The sequence below is a fragment of the Podarcis filfolensis genome (assembly GCF_964270895.1).
Source record: "Podarcis filfolensis genome assembly, chromosome: 11".
Classification (NCBI taxonomy): domain Eukaryota; kingdom Metazoa; phylum Chordata; class Lepidosauria; order Squamata; family Lacertidae; genus Podarcis; species Podarcis filfolensis.
The window spans coordinates 7,909,626-7,929,733 of NC_139613.1; the positions used below are offsets into that span (position 1 = coordinate 7,909,626).

The 20,108-nt window shown below is 43.5% G+C and overlaps 1 protein-coding gene across 5 annotated transcripts in view; it reads left to right on the plus strand.

Moving 5' to 3' along the window:
- SETBP1 (SET binding protein 1) overlaps positions 1-9,974 on the plus strand; it is a 270,233-nt gene extending 260,259 nt beyond the window's left edge. For 2 of the 5 annotated variants that reach the window (XR_014539526.1, XR_014539527.1), the window contains 2 exons: positions 1,786-2,722; positions 2,779-9,974. Coding sequence is in view for 2 of the 5 variants with exons in the window: in XM_083575494.1 (XP_083431620.1) it covers positions 1,786-2,336 (551 nt within the window). In the remaining 3 variants the exon portion in view is untranslated. Of the gene's footprint in view, positions 1-1,785 lie in introns of all 5 variants that reach the window. The other 3 variants (XM_083575494.1, XM_083575495.1, XR_014539525.1) reach the window with 2 other exon arrangements.
- Positions 9,975-20,108: the final 10,134 nt, after the last annotated feature.

A 20,108-nucleotide genomic window follows, 5' to 3' on the forward strand; every position in this document is an offset into this window, starting at 1 on the left:
TAGCACATTATCCAATTATGTTTTTAAAAACTCAATACAACAGTGTTGGGGTTGCTTGTTGTTGTTTTAAAATGAAACCTTCCAAATGACAGAAGTGGGGGGGGGTGTTTATATTTCTTCCACTACATAGTTCATAGTTTTCTATTGTGAAGACTCCAACAGCAGCTGCATTTTTAACATGGTCAGCATGGTTGCAACCCATTAATATAATAGTCATTCTGGAAATGAGCCTTCATAGAAAATCTGTCTGCCTTCTGAAGACTTCTGAAGGTTGTGGGAACTTCTAAACTGAAGTTAATTTAGAGCAGCGGTTCTCAACCTGTGGGTCCCCAGATGTTGTTGGACTACAACTCCCATTATCCCTGAGCTCTGGCCTTGCTAGCTAGGGATGATGGGAGTTGTAGTCCAACGACATCTGGGGACCAACAGGTTGAGAACGGCTGATTTAGAGGGAATCTAATATAGAGAGAATTGTTTTTCACAGAATCAGAGAACTGTAGAGTCGGAAGGGACCCTAAAGTTAATCTAGTCCAGGGTTTCCCAAACTTGGGTCTCCAGCTACTTTTGGACTACAATTCCCATCATCCCTGACCACTGCTCCTGCTAGCTAGGGATAATGGGAGTTGTAGTCCAAGTTTTGGAAACTCCGATCTAGTCCAATACCCTGCAATGTGTGAATCACAGCTAAAGAATCTATGGCCATCTAACCACTGTTTAAAAACCTCCAGCACCTTATGAGGTAGTGTGTTCCACTCTTAAACAGCTCTTGCCATCAGAAAGTTCTTCCTAATGTTTACGTGAAATCTTCCTTTCCTGTAATTTGAATCCATTGGTTGAAGTTCTACCCTGCCCCCCAGAACAGAGCAATACTATTATAGTTGAGATATACTGACCTTGTCATTGGATGATAGTATTAGATATGCTAAGGACTTCAGCCCTTGTACTCGCAGGCAGAGAGCACTGAATCTGGGCCACATACAATAAATGTTATCTATCTATCTATCTATCTATCTATCTATCTATCTATCTATCTATCATCTATCTATCTTTCTCCAGAGGGTGGAAAGAAGGGAAACTCCAAAATTGCAACTACAGTGGATACTCGGGTTGCGAATGTGATCCATGCAGGAGGCACATTTGCAAAACGCAGCAGCGCATCTGCGCATGCGCGGTTGTGATTCGGCACTTCTGCACATGCGCAAAGCGCGATTTAGAACTTCAGTGCATGCACGACTGCCGAAACCCGAAAGTAACCCATTCCGGTTCTTCTGGGTTTCGGCGCATCCGTAACCCAAAAAAAAAAAAACGCAACCTGAAGCATCTGTAACTAGTCATAGATATGACTATATTGAAAACTTTTTTTCTTCCAAGAAGGGAAGGAAGCAAGAAGCCATTAGTGCCACAACAATTCATACCTTGAAAGAACATTGGGCCCAATGGTACATTTGGAAATGAAAACTGTGTTTCCTTGCTGGAATGTTACTAATTTTAATTCATTAATTCAGGCAGTTTACTAAGGTAATATTAATGGCAAGCTTACAGGCACATTATATAAATTGCTGTTCTTCCGTGACAGTCTTTATAATAAATAATTCTGAAATATTTTCTGTTATTCTGTTCTGTATGCGGCTTCCCATCTTTGGGCCATTTTTCATAATCTGCAGCCCCGCCGAATCTTTACGCCAGCCGGCATTAATCATGCCGCAACCCTTATTTTGCACAAACCCCGCGGAGCAATTCCGATTGATTCCAATCTTAATCACCATCATTTTCTCTCCCCTGCAGCCAGCTCGCCGCTCAAGAAACGGTTCAAGCGCTGTGAGATCGAAGCGATCCAATGCGAGGTGCGCAAGATGTGCAACTACAACAAGATCCTCTCCACCAAGAAGAACCTGGATCACGTCAACAAAATCCTGAAAGCCAAGCGGCTGCAGAGACAATCAAAGACGGGCAACAACTTTGTCAAGAAGAGGCGAGGGCGGCCACGCAAGCAGCCCCTCTCCTTCGACGAAGACTTCAGAAACCAAATGCCAGTTTTGGAGAAATGCGTCGACCTGCCTTGCAAACGAGGCCAGAGGTTCGCGCTGAACCCTTTGATACTGGAACAAACAGCCAACAGCCATGATACCATCGCAGCCACCATTGAGGCTGTAATACACATGGCCCGGGAGACGTCTCAGCCGCCCCCTCTGCCGCCGCCACCGCCTCCTCCTTCCCGGACGCCAAAAGTCGGGAAAAGGAAAAGCAAAGCGCAGCAGCACGCGGAGGCAGAGGACGAAGTGAAGGTGAAAAGGCACCGGAAAACGAGAGGGTGTGAAAGTGAAGCCCTCCCCTAGTAATGGACGTGGCCAATCAAAAGACAGTGCTGGGTGGTTTAGCGCCCTGGGACCAAAGGACCAGGGCGCTGAGATGGGCAGGTCTGTTTGGCATCTTATGCAGCATCAGACTTGCTCTGTATTTCAGTAGCGCAGCAGCCGTTAAAAAAAATCAGATAGGAATGACCAATAATAATAATAATATAATTACAATAATGACAAAACTTTGGCAGTAGCCCTTAGGTTCATAGTGGGGGATGGGGTGCTGGGGGAGATGTTCAAACCTAGCGAGTCCACCGGTTTTTGCAGAGTTTCTGTTAACAAAAACCAGCTTCGTTCTTGTGTCTTGGAAGGGAAAGAGGGAAGCATCCCGCTTAAAATCACATGGCGGGACTGGCAGTATCCCTGCTGCTAGCAAGCTCTTAGTAGGAGCTGCTGTCCCCTTTTTGCAGATGCATCGCAGGGAGAAATTCACCACCAGCAGCAGCAGCCTTTGCAGTCACTGCTGCTGCGCGAAGGGGCGTGGGGAGATTGCACCCATCAGATTTCTTCATGCCTACTTTTAAGACACAAGGGCATCCCTCCGTCAAGGAACAAAGCTGGCAGCCCTCTGAGTGGAAATTATTTTCACTTTTCAACAAAAAAAAAGTGTAAATTCCTCAACTGTGCTCTTGGTTTTAAACTGCTTTGAGAGTATTTGTATTTTGTTTTATAGAGGTTTTGGGGTGTGGTTTTCTTCCTTTCTTTCTGGAAACTCTTGCCAGGCTCCAGGCAACTGAATCGCTAACTCTTAAATCTTATCGTTTCCCTTCTCCCTCCCCACACAAAATAATCTGCAAGTGGCAAGTCATGTAGGCGAGAGAAGTGGAGCCCCTACCCTGCGGAACAAGATGAATCTCCAGTCACCATCCAAAATTGTAACCAAATAGCAGAGCGCATCTCATAAAGGGGAGGAAAAAAGCCAATTTGTCACTAACATGGTCTTTGCACTTGACCTCTTTGGTGGTTTTCACTGGTGATGGAAGCAAGGGGACACCAATAAGCTACTTTAGTTTGACAGTAGAGCAAGGCTTGAGATATGTTAGCAAAGAACAGAAGGAATGAAGGGGCAATGTTACTCTAAAGAGGCAAGGGCTCTAAGATGGATACGAGCCTGTGAAAAATTTGCTGCCCAAGGGGAACTTGGAGCAAACTTTTTTGCAAGAACTCATCAGAGCAGTGTAGCATGATGCCTTGACTTGTTTTTCCATAATGAAAACAACAAAAGTCATTTTTAAAATAATAATAATTCACATAGAATGAAGCCAGAGAAAGAAATATGTAACTAAAATTAAAATAATAAAAAGGAATAAGTGTTCTTATCTAAAATTATAATAATCTTATTGTTCAAAGGGTGTCACCACTGCTGTTGAGTTAATGCCACTTTGAACACTTCCCTCAACCCCCGTTGTGGTTGCCTTAATAAACTGAAAAGTATTTTTTTTTTCTTTTGTACATAATGTAATTATAAAAAGAAAAAAGAAAGAAGGAAAATCAGTTTGCATGGACACAAACTGTGTGTGACAAATTGTCTCTTTAAATCATCGGTTTCATTTGTCCGGTTAAAATTCAAAGTGTAATTTTATCCACTTTTTAAGCTTAGATATACATATCTATATCTCAAGCAAGTTTCCATACCAAATCAAGTAACTCTTATTTGTTATTTTTTTGCTTTAAGCAAAGCTGTTCGGACTAAACAGAAATGTTGAAAATGCTATTTCATTGCAGTAATAGTACTTTCTTTTTAAAAGATAAAAAAGAAACGAAAGCTGTTGAAATATTTAAAACCAGTACCTGACAAATTCCTTTCCTCTCCTCCATTACTTTCTCGTGCGGTAGACAGACCTTAGTCGAGGTGCAACTTCTGCTCTCAAAAGTTCATACTGGAGAAACATGGAGAATTTGATTCAATGATACCCAGGCCAATTTTTGAGTCTGGTAACTGATATCTAGGAGAGAAAATTATAATCAGCAGAAACACTTACATTAAAAACGAACAAAATCCTTACCCCTTTTCCCCGGCCCTAAAACCTATTTGAATCTTTCCCACGACTTATTTGCAAATTGCCATCAAGACAGCTTTCCATGAAGCCCTCCATTGGGTGCATCAGCCTCTACAAAATCTGGATCTCCCCTTAACTGTGAAAAAATGTACACATGTACATGTGATGGAGCCTGCCACAAACATCGAAAAGAACGAGGCGCTTCACCTGCATGGGACCCTCCTCTGTGCTCATTTTGAATAGTATTGGGGTACCAGAAACATACAGGATTAAGCCATTGAGCAACACGCCACACATATTCAATAAGAATGATTGTGGGGTGTTCAGGAGTCAGGCCCGCCAGGTTGCACCAATAGGCTTCCTCCCATTTGTAAGACCCTTTTCAAACTTAACATTTTCAAGTATCAAAGCCACCTTAGAAGGGTCTGTCCCCACGTTGCTCCAGTAATTTACGGCTGTTTCTCCTCCCGCCACTTCCGATCTGGCCTTGTACCCATCTGCTTCTAGCTGTCCACACTCATTGTCTTTAACGTTAAATAAGTTGGAGTTCTTGTTATTAAATATACCAAGAAAAAAGCACGCCAAGAACTCTGGCCAATATAACTTTCAATAGTGGGAGTGGTCCCTACTCACAAATCAATAGTCAATTGTAACAAAAACTACCGTATTTTTTGCTCTATAAGACTCACTTTTTCCCTCCTAAAAAGTAAGGGGAAATGTGTGTGCGTCTTATGGAATGAATGCAGGCTGCGCAGCTATCCCAGAAGCCAGAACAGCAAGCGGGATCGCTGCTTTCACTGTGCAGCGATCCCTCTTGCTGTTCTGGCTTCTGAGATTCAGAATATTTTTTTTCTTGTTTTCCTCCTCCAAAATCTGGGTGCGTCTTGTGGTCTGGTGCATTTTATAGAGCGAAAAATACGGTAATCCATTCAAAAGTATGTATTCTGACAAGGATTACAAACTCAAATAGAGATTGCAAACTCAAACAGATTACAAACTCAAATTCAAAAGGATATGTATAACACAATAATTCGCTACAGTATTAGAGATAAGAGTTTATGAGTAGAGTTAAGTTCATGTTAGTCCATAGTCAGATTTGACGTGAAGATCTTAGTTTCAATCTTTGTTTGTAATCTTTGTCAGAAGACATACTTTTGAATGGATTTGTTTATGTTACAATTGACTATTGATTTGTGAGTAGGGACCACTCCCACTATTGAAACTTATATTGGCCAGAATTCTTGGTGCACACTCATTGTCATGGCAGCTTCTCCGTCATTTGGACTGGCTTCACCATCCCTTCTCCACCTAGTTGCCATTCTGCCATGATGTATAAAACTCTTAGGCAAAGACCGTGCAAGAATGCCTGGGTGATGGTGGGCATTTTGCCAAATCCCACAGGTATTTTCTTTCTTCCTTTCCTTCCTTCCTCACGGAGAATAGTGCTTTGCCGATTGCAATTCCCTACACTGCCATGCACCCCGAAGCGAGTGTGTGCTTTGTGTAGTGTGAGAACAGGGAGACAAGGGCGGATCTGGTTCTCCAAATGTGGAGAAGGCATCCTTTCATGTCCAGATCTTGGCAGACAGTTATGGCGCCCCTCACTCCATTCATGTGTGTCTTGTTTTACGGCAAGCCCGCACAAGTTCTGACTCACCAATCCGAATGCGGCCCAACAGCCATGTACTTACCACACAGTGCTGAAGAAAGCAGCAGCAGTTGCTTTATCAAGCTCTTGCCAGACAGGCCACCATGGTGTTGTTGTTTAGTTGTTTAGTCGTGTCCGACTCTTTGTGACCCCATGGACCAGAGCACGCCAGGCACTCTTGTCTTCCACTGCCTCCCGCAGTTTGGTCAAACTCATGCTGGTAGCTTCAAGAACACCATCCAACCATCTCATCCTCTGTCGTCCCCTTCTCCTTGTGCCCTCCATTTTTCCCAACATCAGGGTCTTTTCCAGGGAGTCTTCTCTTCTCATGAGGTGGCCAAAGTATTAGAGCCTCAGCTTCAGGATCTGTCCTTCCAGGGAGCACTCAGGGCTGATTTCCTTCAGAATGGATAGATTTGATCTTCTTGCAGTCCATGGGAATCTCAAGAGTCTCATCCAGCACCATAATTCAAAAGCATCAATTCTTTGGCGATCAGCCTTCTTTATGGTCCATTGCCACCATGGTAACAATGGCCAAAAGCTACGGTTTGACTTGCTGGGTTACAAATTGTGCATAACTGTCACCAGCCCGTTGAACCCCCTTCGAGTTTGATCAGGAATATACTGTAGGAAGCCACTTCTTAACAAGTCAGACTGTTGGTCCATGTAGCTCAGCACTGTTTCTGCTGACTAGCAAAGGCTCTCCTAGATTTCAGGCAGAGAGTCTCTCCCCGTTCTACCCGGCGATGCCTTCTGCGTGCAGAGCAGATGGCCTGGCACAGAGCTTTGAGCCTTCCCTTTGGATACACACATGTTACAAGGCATTAACCCTAATATTGGAGTGGAGACACCTGAGCTATTTACTAGTGAGGGGCACTTGAGATGTTGTGTATCTGCTAACCACCACAGATCCTTTCAGGCCAAATCAGTCCCTGCATTGCTTTTCTAGCTGAGGTACCCTTGACACACACACACACACACACACACATGCAAACATATGCCTGTGAGTAGGTGTCATGACAACGTCGTCACATGTTTTGGGTGAATTTGGTATATGCCTGCAATAAAAATGCTATGATAACTTCATAGATCAATTTTGATAACCAGTACATGTGCAGATAGAAAACTACAGAAACGGGGACACACGACCAGCCACTGTTTCATGCCAGGTGTACAGAGGGCGAGAGACACGCCTTTGCCCTTGCAAAATATTTGATGCCCTCCTGTAACTGTGCCCCACTCTTTGACTAGGAAGGTTATCTACGTTGGACCAAGCACTACAGGTCTTCCCCATCCCAGAAGTGCTAAAGCAGGCATGTAGGCACAAAGGACCACTAATGGTGCAATCCTGTATGTGTCTATTGAGAAGTCACATTGAGTTGAGTGGAACTTGCTTTCAGGAAACTTTGTCTAGGATTGCAGCCTCAAGCTGCAATTCTGGGCATCCTTGCTGGGACTAAACCCTGTTGAACCCAATGGGACTCGTTCTCAATTGAACATGTGTAGAATTGGACTACAAATGTCTGTCCATCATAGGACCAAGTCTCATTGGCAAACCATCTTTACATTGCATTTCAAGCTAGTGCCAGCATTTAACAACTGGGCTGCATTTATGTTCCTCCTCTCTCGCCTCCCCACCCCCATTTAAATGTTCTGAAAACAAAAGATTTACCGTTTCCCATGCAATGAATGAGCCACATTGAAGCCATAGACTTTTAGCCGGTATCCCAAACTTTCACAGCAGCCTGCATGGGATAGCTCTTGAGGGTATTGCTTTCCCGCGAGAATTTGCAAAAAGAAACACAAAAATGAAGTGAGGAGATGCTGAGGCCCACATAATCTAGTTTGACAAATATCTAGCACACACTGCACCACAGTCTCAACCCAACCCTGTTCCCTCTAGATGCCATTAGAAAGTGCTGTAATCTTCAGGGCTCAAAGGCGTCATTCATACCAGAGCAAGCTGATGCTGTTAGATGGCCACACAGATTAGTGTTTTGCGTGCCACGTAGCCTGTCCATACAATTAAAAAGCCACTGGCAGAAATAGTAATATAAAGGAATGTACTACATGTAGGTTGCCCAGGATTTGATTTTTAGGGCTCAAGGCTGCACAACCCTACACAATCTTTGAACAATGTGCTTTTTTTATATAAAAACAAAAATTCACCCCATCCCTTCCATTTCCTTAGTTGAGGAGATGTTTTAAATTCCCAAAACACATCTGTCAGACCCAAGTGTTGCTGTTTTTCCCAAATGTGATGGGGGACAAGAGGCAGGTCTCTGTTCTTGATACAGCTCTGTGTCTAAACGCACATGCCAACCAGTTCAGTAGAGCACAGATATGCATTGGGAATATGCACCAGGAGGTGCACATGGAAATCTCCATGTGTGTGCAGATCCCGCTCATGGGATCAGGGCCATGGTGTTCCTTTAGTGCATCAGGGCAACCAATTCTGTACTGCAGTTTCAAAGACCTCACTTAAGATCTATTTGAAGGGAAAGTTTGCCCATAGAAATCGATCTCAGCAAAAAAGGTGGTTGGGTAGACATATTGAAATATTGCAACGCTGGAGTTTCACTGTCAATAATGTGACGGCAGATGAAAAGTATAATCTTGCTTTAGGAACAGTATGGTTCATTGATGATGCTTCTGTCTTGGTCCATGAGGAATATCATGATAAAAGATGCACCACAATCTGTTCCCCACCCGCCCTAATTTTTCCCCCCTCTCAAATGAGTTTGGGGGGAAGTTAGAATCTCATGTATTTTTTATACAGGTCTGCATTCTAGTAAGCACATGCTCTCTTTTCAGTTTTCCAGTGGGAATGCCCTCCAGAATGAGGTCTGTTTTGGACATGTAGATTGAGTGATATTTTCAACCGAGACAAATCCCATCCCTAAAAAAGCGAGGTGCCGCCATTACTGAGTTACACCTCGATCCTGTATATAAGTATCTGCTGGTATTTGGTTAGCCAGGATCCTGGACTCTGTGGGCCTTTGGTCTGATCCAGCAGGGCTCCAATGAAATCCTTAATATTAAGACAACATCATCGTTATTTGAAAACTTGTTGCCTCTGTTGGCTTTTCTCCATTCAAGCAGTTTTAGCTTTTAAGGCAGCAAGTCTTTAGGACTGGGTTGTTAATCCAACAAGCACATTTCAGCAATGATATCTACAGAAGATCTCTTCATAAGAAGCCTGCCTACATAGTAATAAAACAAGAAATCGTTTAGAAGCTTGTTTTCCTCTTTCAAATGGATGGGGGAGATTGAAGGAAAGGAGAGGTGATGCCAGTTTTGTCAATGGGGAGGGAGTTGTAAACAGTACAAGCTCACGTCGTACGGTTTGTTTATTTTTTTTAAATGCTGTTTCTTAAATAGTAATACTAAATGCACACAAAGTGTTAAATATGTATATACTGTATTTCAAAATTAAAAAACAAAATCCTACAAAAACAAATGGGGCACAAGATTGTTCTATAAGTCGTGCTGGCTACTTTTTAGTTTATACTCATAAGTGGTTTTTAAAAGCCTTTTTTAACGTGTAATTTGCATGTTCTACTTTGATTGTATGTAAACATATTTTAGAACAAAAAAAATGTATTTGTATTTTATTGAATATAGAGGCAAGACAAAAAAAACTTGTACATTTGTTTGAAATGTTCTTTTTGTAACGGTTTTTATTCATGAAGCATTTTTGTACATTTAAAAAAAATGGATACAGACTTGCTGTTATTTGAGGGTTAGGTACATCTGGCATGCTAAATTGTCATGCTCTTTCATGATTTTAGATGTTGGTTTTTAAACATTTTTTTCTAAAAGGACGCTCCAGTCTTTTCGCTACCAGATCAGGTTAGCACAGTATAGAGCACTTAAGTATTAAAAAAAAAAAACCAGAAAAAGGGGGGAAAGTTAATCCTATTCATATGTTATTCATTGTGTGAAATTAAAGGAATTCAAATCAGTCTACCATGAGTTGTGAATTCTTTTGTCTTATTTTCCATCTGGTTCCCATCACAGGGGAGTTTAATAGCTCTGAGGATACAAATGGAGGAACTCACCAGCCCTCTTTTGTGGTCATGGATAAATCTGGGTTTCAGGGTTTTTTTCCTTAAAAAAAAAAGTTAGATTGAGAGAGAGAGAGAGAGAGAGAGAGAGAGAGAGAGAGAGAGAGGTAGTGTAGGCCTCTTTCTCTAAGAGCAGTGGCAAATCTTGAGTCTGGGAAAGTGGTAAATCATTATTCTGAAGGAATGCAAGTACCCTTGTTCCCATTGCTGAGTCCTGCACTTCCCAACTCAGTTCACACATGCATGTTCATTCATTCTTTGATTACTGCAAGTAGCAAGTTAAGGATGCAGGTGGCGCTGTGGTCTAAACTACTGAGCCTCTTGGGCTTGCCGATCAGAAGGTTGGCGGTTCGAATCCCCGCGATGGGGTGAGCTCCCGTTGCTCTGTCCCAGCTCCTGCCAACCTAGCAGTTCAAAAGCACGCCAGTGCAAGTAGAAAAATAGGTACCACTCTGGTGGGAAGGTAAATGGCATTTCCATGCGCTCTGGTTTCCGTCACGGTGTCCCGTTGCGCCAGAAGCGGTTTAGTCCTGCTGGCCACATGACATGGAAAGCTGTCTGTGGACAAATTCTGGCTTCCTCAGCCTGAAAGCGTGATGAGTGCTGCAACCCCATAGTCTCCTTTGACTGGATTTAACCGTCCAGGGGTCCTTTACCTTTACCTTTTATGCAAGTAGCAACTGATGAGCTGTCTCCGTCCTCAGAGGTCAAAGATTCCCACCATTCCAATTCAGCAGCAGGATTCAGGCTGCACCAAACTTGTTTTGCTTGCGCACAGCTTGCACAGAGGTTAGACTGTGCTCGGTGTAGTGGTTAAGAGCGGTGGACTTGTAATCTGGTGAACCGTGTTCACGTCCCCACTCCTCCACATGCAGCTGCTGGGTAACCTTGGGCTAGTCACACTTCTCTGAAGTCTCTCAGCCCCACTCACCTCACAGAGTGTTTGTTGTAGGAGTGGAAGCGAAAGGAGAATATTAGCCTCTTTGAGACTCCTTCGGGTAGTGATACGGCGGGATATCAAATCCAAACTCTTCTTCTTCTCCTCCTCCTCACTGGGTCCACACTTAGGCAGTGGTTCAAATTGCTTGGAGTCATGGTTTCAATGAAGCTTGAGTCCTGTTCATGCACTTCCTACAGACGTCTGTTTAACCACTGTGAAAATAAAATAAGCCTTGGGCCTCATTCAGAGGAGCATGTTCTTATGTTCTTAATACTGATGGAGAAGACATGTGCCTGCTTGTTAAAGGAGGTGAGCTATGGTACTACCCCTAAAATGGGCCCAAATGCTGCAGTCAATGCCTTTTCCTTCCACATCTCTACAGATCGTGTTCACCTAGGGATGGATTTCTGTCAATATTGGTTCTCTTGCTGCTCATTTTCCCAGTCTTAAATTCAGTTCTCCACATGCTTGCAGCAACGCACATTATTTGTTTGAGATACAAAAATCTGTCAACTTTAGTGTGAATTTTCTCTAGTAAACACATTTTTGTATGCAGTTTTGACTGATATACACGATTTTGCAAGCAGGTTATTTTCACTCATCATTTGTGCACCTTTCCCCCAATCTATGTATTTTTGTAAACATTGCTTGCCTTGAGAACTACATAGCAAAATTCAGAGAAGTGCAAGTTTCAAAGGATAGCTGTATTTTGGTTTGAGAAGTGCAAAGTAGGTCCCTTCTCTTTTAAATGCAAACAAAATCCAATATCTCCCTACCCGTGTCCATCACTACCACAGCAGATCAAAGCAATGGATCCAGGAGTTATCCAGAAAATTATTCCACTACCACCTCTATTTAAATTAGTTTGGATTTGTCATTTGCACTGACCCGATTCCAGGATTTCTGTGCCCTGTGGCTGTTTATGCCACTAACTCAGGGATATGCAAGGACAACAGGAGGAGAGAGGGTAGGTCACGATGACAAACGTCAGGCTACAAATATCTGTTGTGGTTGTTTTAACTCTTTGTTACTTGGCTTTCCACGCTGATGCATAGCCTTTTATTTAGACTCATTAAACCACCCCCAGCCCAAATGAGAAGGAGTGATCAGTCATTCTGCTGCTCCCCAAATACCTTTGGCCTTCATTCAGAGGAGAGATTGGTTTGGACGTCTAATAGGTGCCAGAACTCATATATTGCTGATTGAAATGCCATGATAAATGTGCCAAGGCCATGGAGGGGGAGAGAAATCATGGTACTCTATACTCAGGGCCAGCCCATGCATGAGGCAAGGTGAGGCAATTGCCTCAGGTGGCAGGATCCACAGGGGCAGCATACTCAGCCTCCAAGGACTGCATCACATGTAGATATTCACTCCCATCTTGTTCCTGGTATAGGAACTCCCATCTTGTTCCCCTTCTGGCAGGGGAAGCGCCACTTTGTGGTTTGCCTCAGGCGGCAAAATATATTGGGTCTGCCCTGTTCATACCAGTGAGTACTGTCACAAAAAGCACTGGTCAATAATATAATTAAACTACAGAGGCTAGGGCTTGCCGATCAGAAGGTTGGCAGTTCGAATCACCACGACGGGGTGAGCTCCCGTTGCTCGGTCCCAGCTCCTGCCAACCTAGCAGTTCGAAAGCACGTCAAAGTGCAAGTAGATAAATAGGTACCACTCCGGTGGGAAGGTAAGCGGCGTTTCCGTGTGCTGCTCTGGTTCGCCAGAAGCGGCTTAGTCATGCAGGCCACATGACCTGGAAGCTGTACGCCGGCTCCCTCGGCCAATAAAGCGAGATGAGCACCGCAACCCCAGAGTCAGCCACGACTGGACCTAATGGTCAGGGGTCCCTTTACCTTTACCTTTAATAATATAATAATAACTGATAATATTATCAATTACTCTTATATTATTAATATAATATTGTTAATAATACAAGTTATCATTATTTAGATATTAATATCAACAATAAAGTTGGATTATTATGATTATTCTCCTCCTTATTATTATTGTTAAGCAACCAGAGAAGAAATTTTGCATCACTCAACAGTGTAGCCTAAACAAGGTAGTCATACACATATTTTTAATTTTAAAAATATCCTCCATTTCCTCTTTTCTTTCCCAAAACACTAAGCAACAAATTCCATGCTTTCTAAGTAAAGAGCTCAAATATGTTATAATTATAAGTAAGCCTACCTAATCTCCACTTCCCAAAACAATGGTCAAACTGAAACAGCCATCATTCAGAATTTGCACCTGCTCTCCAACCAGGTTATAGGTACACAAATGCATACACTAGGGTAAATTGGGCATTAAAAATGCATATATTATTGAAAATAATGTAGAAAAAATGGTTATATTTGGGAAATTTTCTTTGCGGAAACAAGTATATTAGGTAAGATTGCATAAATACAGAACTTAGTATATTCAGATAAATTTGCACCGGGGAATCCTTTTTGAAAAAACAAGAAATTCAAACCAGTCTAGAAATGTGGAGGAGCAGAGAAACCAAAACCAACAGATTCCACCCCCCCCAAGGAGAGTTAGAAGGGAATTTTTTGTGTCCCTAAAAATTCAACATGTGCTACTTCTGTAGAACCTCTCCTACCAGGTCTTCTTGAGTGCCATCTTTTCTGTCAAGTCACCCATAAGTTCCCCCCTCTCAAAGTCCTATTGCCTTGAGAAAATTGCATTTTCTACATTTGCTTGGGGAGGGGGTGAAGCTCTCTTACTTGACTTAACGATTTCATAGATTCCAGGAATATGAAAGCAGTCTATGACTACCCTAACTAGGACAGCCTCTTCTTCAACATCTGTCCTTGACAGATGTCAAATCAACCATTCCTTGAAAGGTTTCTTGAATCTTATCCAGGAAAACCGATCGCACGAAAATAGGCAGCATTTATTCTGTTGCTGAAATGTCCTTGCACTAGAACGTTGCAGGAAGCAAGTTTCCTGCATATTTAACTCATTAAACATGGACCCATAACATTGTCATGCTGCAGTACCACCTAGTCCAGTATTGTCTACTCTGGCTGGCAGTAGCTCCCTAGGGTCTCTCTTATTGATGGGTTGTTCCATAACCTGCTACTCAATCCTTTTAATAACTTTGTAAGCTGTGGGTTAAACCACAGAGCCTAGGACTTGCCGATCAGAAGGTCAGCAGTTCCAATCCCCACGACGGGGTGAGCTCCCGTTGCTCGGTCCCAGCTCCTGCCCACCTAGCAGTTCGAAAGCACGTTAAAGTGCAAGTAGATAAATAGGTACTGCTCTGGCGGGAAGGTAAACGGCGTTTCCGTGCGCTGCTCTGGTTCTCCAGAAGCGGCTTAGTCATGCTGGCCACATGACCCGGAAGCTGTACGCCGGCTCCCTTGGCCAATAAAGCGAGATGAGTGCCGCAACCCCAGAGTCGGTCACGACTGGACCTAATGGTCAAGGGTCCCTTTACCTTTACCTTTGTAAGAAGAACAAATGCACATAATTTGCTTTTTCCACTCCTGCAGGGATTCAGAGGGGATCTGGTAAATTCTGGCTACTTAACTTAGCATCTGTTCCAGGAAAACTTGCATAATGCATTATTAAAGATAGAAATTTCACTCCTATAGAGGAACAAGTCTTGCTGAAAAAGACCCAGCATGGCTTATGCAAGCGTTAGTACTGTCTTAACTACCGTATTTTTCGCCCTATAGGACGCACTTTTTCCCCTCCAAAAATGAAGGGGAAATCTGGGTGTGTCCTATGGGGCGAATGCAGGCTTTCACTGAAGCTTGGAGAGCGAGAGGGGTCGGTGCGCACCGACCCCTCTCGCTCTCCAGGCTTCAGGAAGACATCCGCAGCCTAGGCAGCCCCGCTGTTCCTCGACCTGGTTCAGTTTCCCCGACCTGGTTTTGGGGGGGAAATAAAGGAAAAAAGTTTTCCTTTATTTCCCCCCAAAAAAACTAGGTGCGTCCTATGGGACGGAGCGTCCTATGGGACAAAAAATACGGTACCTTGTTAGGCTAGAGGTGATCTGGCAGATAATGTCTATTTAGACTTCCATAAAGCTTTTGATAAACTCTGTGGCCAAAGACTGCCAAGTAAGGTTAGCAGTCAGGGGATAAGTTGTGGTTCAGTATCTAGTTAAAGAACAGGAAGCAGAGGAATAATAATAATAATAATAATAATAATAATAATAATAATAATAATAATTTTATTTATATCCCACCCTCCCCAGCCGAAGCTGGGCTCAGAGCGGCTAACAACATTAAAATGATACAACATTCTAAAATCATTTCATTATAAAATGCACAACTCTCACAGCGAAGGAAGTATGCAATGGGATCCCTCAAGGATCATTTTTTTTAAAAAAATGTAAGTGAGTTTAGTAGCAGGGACTTCAAGCTTGCTAGTGGCACCAAATTCTTCTGGGTGGCATGAACAAAAGAAGATTGTGTGGAACTCCTAAAAGATCTCTCCAAACTGAGTGAATCGGCATTAATATGACAAATGCAATTCAATGTGCGCCAGTTGCACATTAGGGCAAAATATTCTGGCTTCCCGTATACACTAATGGGGTCTGAACCAGTGGTAACTAACCAGAGAGGAGAACTTAGTATGCAGAAACTGTTAAAAAGGCAAATTCCATGATAATTAAGAAAAGGATTTAAAATAAAAGCAGCTAATATTAAAATGCAACCACACTGGGAATATGGTGCACAGTTCTGGCTAACTGGCCATCTGAAAAAAAGGATATTGTGGAATTGTGAAAGTTTCAGAAAAGGGCAACCAAAATGATAAAGGGCCTGGAACAACTTCCATATGAGGAAAGGCTATAACATATGGCACATTTAGTATGAAAAATGGCAAGTAAGGAAGGGATGATGTCGACTGAGAGAGGTTTTTCTCCTTCTCACACCGCACTCGACACCATTCACCTACAAGGAAGCTGAATGTTGAAAAATTTAGGATAGATGAAAAAGATGTGCTAATAGCATTGTAGAGTTGGGAAGGAGCCAATGGTCATCTATTCCATTGCCCGGCAATGCAGGAATCACAACCAGAGAATCCCTGACACAGTGGAAGAAGTCACTTCACACAGTGGCATCCACGACCACAGGATGCAGCAATGGTCGCCATCTTGGATGGCTCCATTGGAAGGCCCATGGAGGAGAAGGTGTTCAGTGGCTAGTGGCCATGATGACTGAGTGTGATCTGCAGTGCTGGAGGTGCATGCCTCTGAATATCAGTTTCTGGGAATTGCAGCTGAGATGAGTGCTGTTGGACGTAGCATTGGAAAACCAGGTGAGCAACTCTACCCCACCCACACTGCCCCACTGACCACCACTGATTCCTGCTCTGTATACGATGGTGACCCAGTTTGCATTTCACAGTAAACCATGGTTAGAACCAAACACCGGTTCGAGGTGGATAAGGAAAAGTCCTCGCACCACTCCTCCCACACTCCCCCAAAGCTATTCAGTGTTCCCATTTGGAGGGGGTGCACATTCAGAACCATAACCCACAAGGAACCAGTTTCCAACCTGGGTAAGCAACCTCTTACCTCTAAATGCCTCTAAATACCAGTTTCTGGGAATTGCAGCTGAGGTGAGTGCTGTTGGACGTAGCATTGGAAAACCAGGTGAGCAACTCTACCCCACCCACACTGCCCCACTGACCACCACTGATTCCTGCTCTGTATTCGATGGTGACCCGGTTTGCATTTCACAGTAAACCATGGTTAGAACCAAACACCGGTTCGAGGTGGATAAGGAAAAGTCCTCGCACCACTCCTCCCACACTCCCCCAAAGCTATTCAGTGTTCCCATTCGGAGGGGGTGCACATTCAGAACCATAACCCACAAGTAACCGGTTTCCAACCTGGGTAAGCAACCCAGTGCCTGAAGTTCCCCACTAACACATCGGGGTGCACTTCCCTGCACGCTACTGGCCCATGCCATCACCATCCTGGGGAAATAGACACCCTGCCTGCCTGCCCAACTGTCACCAAGAAAACTGGGGAACCAATTGAGCGCCAGGAGGGCAGCAAGGGCAGTGGCGTAGCGTGGGTTGTCAGCACCCGGGGCAAGGCAAGTAATTTGCACCCCCTAACCCGTGGATTTGCGCCCCCTAACCCATGGATTTGCACCCCCTAACCCTAACCCCCAGATGTTGCGCCCGGTGCGGCCGGCCCCCCCTGCACCCCCCACGCTACGCCACTGAGCAAGGGCAGCTCAGAGCTGGAACTGAGCCCGAATTGCATGTTATACTAATGACTCCTCTGGATGACAGATGAGCAGGATTTCTTTATTTTTAGATGTCCATGAGAAAGAAAAATGCTCTTAAGAATAACTGTCGGCCCATAAATCCACTGGCCTTTCCCAGTCTCGGGCAACCTGTGCCTTTGCTGCTGTTCCAGGAAATGGTGGCTTCAAAAGAGCCTATCAAAAGGGTACATTATGTTTCCTGGACATCCTGCTTTCTCGGAGGTTAATTTCTTCTGACGCACGTGGCCTGGTGCTGCCAACCAAGTCAAATGTATTTTACGCTTTACTTTTTTCTGCTGCCTCGCAGGCTTTTGTTGGGAATAAACGGGGGCGGGGAGGGAAGCCAAAGATTTAAAAAATGTATAAAGAAGTCTTGCCAAATGTTGTTAAATGATTTGATCCGCTGATGGCAAGATAGCAGTGCTAAACAGATAAAAAGAGGGATTCCTGAGCCGGAGGCAATATTTTAATATGTTCTTGAAACTGCATTGTCTGTAAGATACTTGTGATAGTGGAGGAAAATGTATATACTAATAATGCATTCATATATCCTTGCCTCATTGGGCTGGATTAGAACTCTTCCATAAAACAGTGCTTCCCCAACATTTTGGGGGGCCTAACACCTTGGTTCCATAAACTCATTTCCAGTGCCCCCTACTCTATAAAAAGCAGTATTCAGAATAGTGGTGTACACAAGGCACTAAGGGAATAGCATTCAAAGCAGTAACAATTACTTGCAAGTTTATTCAAAATCCAATTAAAACCAGTTTAATTAATCCAACTAAACTGATGAACTGCAAGAAGATAAAACCTATCCATTCTGAAGGAAATCAGCCCTGAGTGCTCACTGGAAGGGCAGATCCAGAAGCTGAGGCTCCAATACTTTGGCCACCTCATGAGAAGAGAAGACTCCTTGGAAAAGACCCTGATGTTGGGCAAGATGGAGGGCACAAGGAGAAGGGGACGACAGAGGATGAGATGGTTGGACAGTGTTCTCGAAGCTACCAGCATGAGTCTGACCAAACTGCGGGAGGCAGTGGAAGACAGGAGTGCTTGGGTGCTCTGGTCCATGGGGTCACGAAGAGTCGGACACGACTAAACAACTAAACAACAGAAACAAACTGATGAACTAGTATGCATAGAAATGCATATATCTGTAAGGGTAATACAGTGCATCTATCTATCTACAGTATCTACCGATCTATCGATCTATCCTACATATTGTTCCAGGAAGTGCATGTTGGGTAGATTCACCTTTAAATACAAACTGAATCAAATTCTTCCCCTTCCCTAAGCAGAGGACACCCAGGGAGAAACAGACATAACTCATGACTCTGTTTCATTTTGTTAGTGCATGCTTGAGCAAATTTTTCAAGATGAGCCATTTGTCAGTCTTAGATTTAGGCAAACTTTGACAGTTATTTCCTTGTTGTTTGGAAACCTAATTTGGTAGCGATTGGGAGCCCCTGATTAGGAGCTGTTACCTCTCATGCTAATGATTTGATTTTTAAAAAAGATTGCTGGTCCTCAACTTGTGTTTTGTGTGTGTTGAGCGGGATGGGACTCATTCAAGATCTCTCAACAAAGCAATAAATATTCATGCCTCTGATTTACACAAACACTAGTCTCCACTATGTTTTGTCAGATTTTATGACCCATTTATCGTCTCATCTTCTCCTGGTTAAAGGTAATTATTTCTTAATTAATCTTGTCTATATCCTTTGCCAATCTGACTATAAAAAATGCATTCATCACAGGCGATGGTCACAGCAGATCTGTCCATATCACAGTATGCATCAAATCTAGTCATATCTACTTGCTGTAAAGTCTGCAGGTTGTTTTATAAAAACATCTGGGAAAGGAGAAGATGTGAATAAATTCTGAAAGCAGTGGGATGGCATTGCGTCTATACACCCCATGAATCTATTTTGGGCTACCTCTCAATTCATTCAGCTCTCGGTTCAGACCCTTACATTAAAGGCTTTCTGATTCTGAAACACAGTACAGTGGAACCTCGGTTTTCGAGCGTCTCAGAAGTCAAACGATTCAGAACCCAAATGTCGAAAACCCAGACGCGAATGCTTCCATTTTCGAACGCGCCTTGGAAGTCAAACAGTTTCTGAGGCACATTTCTCCATTTTTCTCAATGGAACTTGCCCACTGCCCATTGCGCCTCGGTTGTCCAACGTTTCGGAAGTCGAACTGTCTTCTGGAATGGAGTATGTTCGATAACCGAGGTACCACTGTTTTTGCCAAGGTTTAGAGGCTGAGACCTCACACCAGGTCTTGGTGTTTCAATTTCTGGGAATGGAGTTGAGAGATGACCTAACCTGGGGAGAAAACAGCACATGAAGAGAGCACAGCAGAGGTTATATTTTCTGAGAATCCTCTGGAAAAATAATCTCTCAAAGGACCTGCTGATGGCATTTTACCATTGTACAGTGGAGAGTGTATTAACTTATGGTCTGTGTGTGTGGTTTGGGAGCTGCACGGTCCGGGGAAAAACAATGCTGTCCAGGGTTGTAAAGACTGCGGAGAGAATAATTGGATGCATTCTTCCCACCTTGGATCAAATCTGCGCTTCCAGGTGTCATAAAAGCTGCAGAGATAGTGCAGGATAGTGCCCACCCCAGAAATGATCTCTTTCAGCTTCTGCCTTCTGGAAGAAGATACAGGGTTATAAAGACTAGGACTAACTGAGAAACAGTTTCTATCCAAATGCGATTTAGGTTTTAAACACAATGTAAGGTAGTCTCTATGGGAGTATATTGTATTTAATTATGGGGTATCAGAGTTTTTAGGGGGCTAACCAGGCTGGGATAGCTGGGATAGTAGGTTTGTTGGTTTTTGAATGTCT